This window comes from Saccopteryx bilineata, chromosome 10 (assembly GCF_036850765.1).
Source record: "Saccopteryx bilineata isolate mSacBil1 chromosome 10, mSacBil1_pri_phased_curated, whole genome shotgun sequence".
Taxonomy (NCBI): domain Eukaryota; kingdom Metazoa; phylum Chordata; class Mammalia; order Chiroptera; family Emballonuridae; genus Saccopteryx; species Saccopteryx bilineata.
In genome coordinates, this window is record NC_089499.1 from 11,431,581 (window position 1) to 11,438,456 (window position 6,876).

Here is a 6,876-nt window from a genome sequence, read left to right on the forward strand (position 1 = left end):
GTTCTGTCTCTAAGTCTGTTTGCCGTCGGTGAAATGGGGTTGGCAGAGCCGTCGCCGGGACGCTGAACCACAGCACCAGCTAGCCGGGATCAGAGCGGAGATGGGTGTAGACGCCCACGGCTCACTGCCTCTGGTTGCCCCGCTTAGGAGCCAGGGGCGCAATGCGCGGGGAAGGGCGCACCACACCCGGTGCCTCGGGGGCCTCCCCTGTCCCCTCCGAGAGAATGAGTGACCAAGGCTGAGGTCTCATCTCAAAGCCAAGCCGCAGGATTTGGGGCAGGACTGCGCGAGGTGTAGGGGCTCCGGGACACTGGGAAAGTGGGGAGGGTGGAGGCCGATGTCCGTGGGGAACCGGGAGCGGGGGCTCTTGGAAACGCTAGCTGGCGCCACTTGGCGACAAGCAGCCCAGGGCGCCGCGGGTAGGACCGTCACTCAGCCGGAAGAAAACCCAGCCCTTTCCCAGACTCCGAGCGAAGCCCGAAAAAGCGTCACCCTGCGTGAACAGTAGCCCAGCGGCGGCCGCCGGCTCTCACTGACCCGGGAACGCTTGCTCTTGGGATCCTAGAGACATTCGAGGGCTTTCCAAGGGGCTGAGAAGTGAAGACCCCTCCTGCCTCCTCCGGGAGACCACTGACTGGTCCAAAGACCAGGGCACCCTGGGGCGCTCAGAGAGGGGCACCCTCACTCTCATCAGAACCATACTTCGCCGACACCCAGCCCTACCCAGTGTCCCCCCTCCCCCAGTTCCTTGTCGGGGCTCCGCGGGTCCCTCAAGCAGACTAAACGCGGTCAGTTCTTCACCCCGGAGGAGATCCCGGCTCCCAGGTGTCCCACGAGCTCCGTGCCGGACCGCGCAGGGGAGAGGGGCAGGACAGAGCTGGGGCAGGAAGGCGAGGGGGCTGGACACCGGACTCCGGCGGGGAGGGCTGAACCCAACTCCCCCGGGCCTCGGCCCCCTCTTCCAGGAGCCACTTCAAGGGGCCGTCGCCCCAGCAGCCGCCCCCTGAGCACGTGTTGCTGCGGGTCTGCGTCAGCGCTGGGCAGACAGATGACTGGCCCGCGGCGCCGGGCGGGGCTATTTAAGAAGCAGCCTCCCACTCGCCCCCTGGAACTGGGCTTGGCTCCCCTGCTTCCCCGGTCGGTCTCACCGCGAAGCCAGCACCAGACCAGCGGCGTCCTACTCCGAAGGTAGGTTCCCGGCTCTCTCGCTTTCCCACGGAGAATCTAAGTGTCAAGCGTCCTGGAAGAAGGCTCTCCTGAGTGTCGTGCCCTTTCCATATTATTTTTGTTTGTCTTCTTTCCCACAACTCGAAAGACATCTCTTAGCCAGAAATGCCAGTGAGGGTCTGGGGAGGGTGGAGCAGCCTGGTTCTTCTGCAGGCAAGGCTGGGATGCCCGTTTGCTGGGATCAGTGTGCACCTTGGGGTTGACTCATGTTGCCCAGGGATTGGCGTGCTTGACAGTCTTTTCAAATAAGCTACCAAGAGGTTTTAAGATTTAAGTTGACCATCTAAATACTGCAGCACATTTCTGTGGGGATATAGGTGTCTTGTTTGCTCGTGGATCTAAAATGCAGTGGGGAGCTTCGCCAACCACTGAGAGCAGAGCCCACCTTTCTGTCTTGATTCAGACCTTGCCTGTGCTTTGCCTGGTGGTGTGATGCCAATTCCCATGTATATCTTGAAGAAACTTTATAAATGTGACTTTTATTTATTGCTCCTGCATTTTAAACTGTGTTTCTCTTTTCTTACCCCCCCCCCCCCCACACACACACACACACAGACCGTTTACTTCCCTACTGAAAGCTTCTAAGCTATTTGGGCAGGAGCTACCTTTCTTGAAGGGTCTCGTTTCTCCCACCTAGTCTTCCTGTTAGGAGATTGCTACACTATCTCTAATCCCTTGCTTTGGCAGTTAGGAGAAGAGAGATGCTTGACAAACACTTCCTCAAACTAAAAGGAAAACAGAAGACGTTCCTTCTGCTAACCAGAGCAGAAAACAGGATCTCTGTTCGCCCCCAGGCACGGGGTGTGGTTCACCCAAAAGATGAGCGGGATGCGCCCAGACGCGCGTCCTGTGGCCACCGGGCTCGGGTCTGCGCTTGCGAGCCCGCTGCTTGCACCCGCCTGGCGGGTCTGGAGCGCCGCGGGTTTGGACTGGGATCCCTTCTCCGCTCGCGGGGTGCCCGACCCTCTGCGAGCACATAGAGGTAGCTGCCTCACCTTTGTTCACAGCCGCTCCCCTCTGCTCTCCGCAGACATGAACAGCGGCGCGTGCCTGTGTGTGCTGCTGGCGGCACTGGTGGCGGGCGTCCTGGCGCAGCCTGTGCCTCCCGCGGACCCCGAGGGCCCTGGGGCGCAGCGTGACGAGGAGGCGCCCCGGAGGCAGCTGAGGGCAGTGCAGAGGATGGACGGCGAGCCTCGAGCGCACCTGGGCGCGCTGCTGGCCAGATACATCCAGCAGGCTCGGAAAGGTACGGTGCCGCGTCCCCATCCCTTACTTCTGTCCCTGCGTGGGGCTCCCAGTCCCGACCCTCTTCCCTAGCTTTCGACCGATGGAGGTGGGTAAACCCTCGCGAGGAAGCACAGGCGACGCTTTAAGCTGAAAGGTTTTTCACTTTTTTTTCCGCCTCGAGGAATACTGCACCAGGCAGTTTCCTGGACGTCCTTTGTAGCAAACTGAGAGTGTGAAGGATTTATCAGTAAGGGAAACCTTTTTTTTTTTTTTAAGCTTTCTTTAAACTAATTTTTGGCATGGTGTTGCTGTTAAAAGTCCTACACCACATTATGAAGATATTAAAAGATAATTCCTGAACAAATTACTCAAAAAACGGTCCACAGATCCAGTGACTATCCTCTTCTGTACATGCAAAGGAACCAGGAGCCACCCAGATACTGACACTTGGAAACCCTCTAGCGGGAAGTGATCAATGCTGAGCATGTTTGAGTACTGACTACAACAGTTTAAAAAAAAAAAAAAGTGACAATGTGTCAGTTTTCACCAAAGCCTGTAACAGGAGGAAAGAATCAGTAGCAGTTTCGAATTCTTGGCTGTGAGTTAACAGAATGACCCACAGGAGATGTGTTGGTGATTTTGCCCTCGGAGAGATGTTCCAACGGCAGCAGGATCAAGGTCTTTCTCCGGGAACAAGGGGATCCAGCAACATAGCGGAGTGGCTTCCAGGTAGCGCTGCCTCTCCTGTCTCATCTGTAAAGAGGGGAGGAGGCCAGAGCTCCACCCCTGGTGTGCTTCAGAGGGAGGCTCCTCCATCCCGCTGGGGTCCTAAGAAGTTGTGACTGGGACTTGGGCAGGTTTTTATTCATCACGTTTATCCATAGTGGCTGATGGTGAACACACCGTGCTGTGTGGTGCTGTGTGGTGCTAAATCGGAGCAACGCAGCTTGGCAATAAAACCACAGCAAACACTGCTGGGAGGGGGGGGGCAGAAGGAGGCTCACCTGACCAACTGGTGTGCCCGAGACCGGGATTTGAACCTAGGCTCCCGACTTGATTTGCCGGGCAGAAAATGAAGGACTTGCCTCTCCAGACTCTCGCATGGTTTCCTGTCAGGGTGGGACTCGAACCCGGGCAGGCAGTCTCAGAAGGATGGAATAGCAGGTGACTTGTTCTAGTTCTTCCTCTCTCTGGGAAGTTGTCCCAACTGCCATCTTCTGTTTTAGTTCCCGAATGAAATTGAAAGCGGTGGAAATAGCAAGACAGAGAGAGTCCAAAAACTTTGGAGGCTCCTAGTGATTGCCTGAAAGTTATTTAAATATCTGTCCTTCAATGTGGGTCGAATTCCACCAGGCGGGTCAGAAATATCCTTGGCTCTTTATTGAGTCATAACCTGGAACCTCCCCCCCCCCCCCTTCAGGAAGATCCACAAGAAACAGTTCTGGGAAGGAAGTTCGTCACCAAACTGTTTCCCTGGAACTGACATTTACCAGTGGCTTTATCCCACACATCTCAGCTGGAATCATACTCTTATTTGGAGTCATGCTTATTTGACACATATAAACCAAGAATTAAATATTTACCCACATAAAGAATATACAGTTTCTTTGACTATTTGACATGCTTTGAGATCATGTCAGAATTTTCATTCAACTGTAGTATATTTTATGCTTAGAGATTCTAAATGAGGTAATGCACTCTCTGGGCAGTGCTCACGAGTTTGGCACAAGGAATTGTCTGCAGAGTTTTGATGGTCTGAGGAGAAGCAGGTCCCTAGTGTACACCTGCCCCATGCCCAGGAAGGCCCCCATGCTCCATCTGCCTGTCTCCGTCCTCACAACAGCCCTGCACAGTAAGTCCTATCATTCTCATTTTGTCAGCGTGGAAGCTGGGCTTCTAAAAGCATGTATAACCTCTACCAGGTTGCACACACAGAGCTGAGTCTGTCCAAGTGTTGCCCTCCCCGCAGGGTCTGGACGCCACTGAGCTTCCCAGCTTTCCTGGCCATTACTCTGGGTGTTAAAGTTTAAAGGAGCCAGGCCCTTCAATTCAAATCTGTAAATAAGTTGTGTGGTGGGAAGTGAGCGTAAGCCTTGGTAAGTGCACACAACGTGAGCAAGAACTGTGTACAGAATGGGAAAACTGTGTGTGTAACAAACAAAGCTTCCATGGATGAACGCGTTTCCCCCTGCCACCAGCAACAGCCAAGCCTGTGCGCTCTCAGCAAAGATGGCACGGTCCTTCTGTTAGCTGCAACTTTGGGCTGCATCCCACTCTTAGTGTGGACACTTGTCCTCAGCCGGCAGGAGGCTGGGTCACAGTTCCATGTGACTGTGCACAGAGAACGGGGTCGGCAAGTTTTGCTGAGTGACTAGTTTGTCACCTGAAAGGGGCTGGACAGTTAAGCAGCAGGAGCTGTTTTTCTTCTGCATAGGCTGCAGGTTCGTGCCCAGGGCTGCAATGCGCTGGGATGACTCCTAGTTCCAGGCTGGGACGGGATGGGGGAGGGGTGGCGAGGGGAGGAAAGGGTGGGGGTGGGGGCATGGTTGTGTATGGTTGTTTCTGGTTTTTAAGTTATCTAGCTTTACTCGATTATCTAGGAGTGATTGCTTCTGCAGTGTCACTGATCACTAAACAAGCCATATTCTGACTCTGTGCAGCCTGTCGGCGGGACTTGGCAAGGCAGCCTCGTGCCAGTGCTGCGAACAGTGAAGACACCAACACAATAGCCCCGATACAACAGGAACCACCAAGTGGTCCTTTATCCCCTGCTCCTGAAGCCACCTGCGCTGTGCCCACTGAGGCCCCTCGGGGACTTTTCTTGCCCCTTAGTTTACACAAGAGAGGACTTTACACTGATTTTCTACCCAGGAGGCCACTGTCTGTGATCTCTGGGCGAGGATTGTGTCACAAGCGTCTTAAGAAGCCACCTCTTCATGTCCCTGCCACTCAGTGTGAATTATACCCTGAATTACAATGAGAACCGTCCTGTTCCTAAGGACTGAACTCCTATCTCACAGGGCCCAGTTCAGGGTCACTTACGCATTTTGGTCAAAATGGCTGAATTAAATCACCTCCCTATCACCTCTCTGCCCACCCTACTTTGGATGTTACTGACGGGCTGTTCTGAATCTGACAGTGTGCCTTTTTCTTAATATCATTTTTTAAAAAGAAGGCAGCTTTCAAATGGATGTAACTTTAAAACAGTAGTTATCCAGCAATAGGACTTGATTTCACTTTTTAAGAACTATTCCAACATCAAAATATTGCCATCACATTACCTTAACAAGAGTCGGGGGTTCCCTGGAGTAGCAGGGGGTGAACCACGGGGAACAGTGGGAACAGGTGAGTGCTGGAGGGTCCGTGGTTGGCTATCGCTGGGGACCAGCTAGCGACATCCGGGGAAACACTCCTGGGCGGAGGAAGAGGTAGGCAGGTCCCAGCTCTGCAAGGCTGGAGTCCAGGAATCCAGCTGACCTCACAAGTCGAAAATCACACCCACAACTAGTAAACACTGCCCTCCGTCCAGTTCCACAGCCGTGGGCCCCTCTCTGCTCGCGACTCTGGCCCCGCAGCCTCACTCCCCTGCTAGCTCTTTGATACCTGCTGGGAGGTGCACAGTGCTGACTGCCAGCCTGATGGCACTGTTCTTCCTGACAGATTGAACTGGTGATGTTCTAGGTATAATGACCTCATTTCCTTCCTCTCTGCCCCTTTCAGCTCCTTCTGGCCGAGTGTCTGTGATCAAGAACCTGCAGAGCCGGGACCCCAGCCACAGGATAAGCGACCGGGACTACATGGGCTGGATGGACTTCGGCCGGCGCAGCGCCGAGGAGTACGAGTACCCCTCCTAGGGCCCCCGCCCGGGTCAGCGCCGCAGCAAGCGCTCTCCTGACTCAGAGGAGGCAGAGTAACGAAACCACCACGCTCATAACTCATTGTCTCTGAAGTTCAGCATTTTAAGTGTCTATTTATTGAGTTCTCGATGTGCAAAATCTGTCAGATTGTCTGGTGCAGCCATGCAGCATTGTACAGACGGAAGACAAATGTTTCCCTCCTCCGTGACTCCTGGTCCTAAAGTGTTGCTATGCTATTAAAGTGATTTCATCCTGCGCCCTTGCTCCCTGTGTCTCCCGAGGGCAGAGGGCTCCGTTCAGTCCTCAGGGGTGCGAAGAGGGAAGCTTGGTGACGATGCCGGGGACGAGTCCCCGCTGTGGATGGTCCCAGACACAGCTTGAGAAAGGGGGGGTCCGGCACAGCGCTGACTGCCCGCTGCAGACAAGGTGGCCAGTGAGCGAGCCCGTGGGTCAGCTGCAGGGCCCAGCCCTGGCCACCCGGCTGCTCCTGGGCCCCCGCTGGGCACCACTGCAAAAAGACAGCCTGTCCTGCTTGGGGTGGCCGTTTGATATGGAGCCACCTTGG

At 54.7% G+C, this 6,876-nt stretch overlaps 1 protein-coding gene across 1 annotated transcript; it reads left to right on the top strand.

Annotated features, from left to right (window-relative positions):
* Positions 1-1,113: 1,113 nt before the first annotated feature.
* On the top strand, positions 1,114-6,567 carry CCK (cholecystokinin). Its single transcript, XM_066245051.1, has 3 exons — positions 1,114-1,188; positions 2,258-2,473; positions 6,175-6,567. The coding sequence occupies exons 2-3, from the start codon at positions 2,260-2,262 to the stop codon at positions 6,306-6,308; spliced, it is 348 nt and encodes a 115-aa protein (XP_066101148.1). The 5' UTR covers positions 1,114-1,188; positions 2,258-2,259; the 3' UTR covers positions 6,309-6,567.
* Positions 6,568-6,876: the final 309 nt, after the last annotated feature.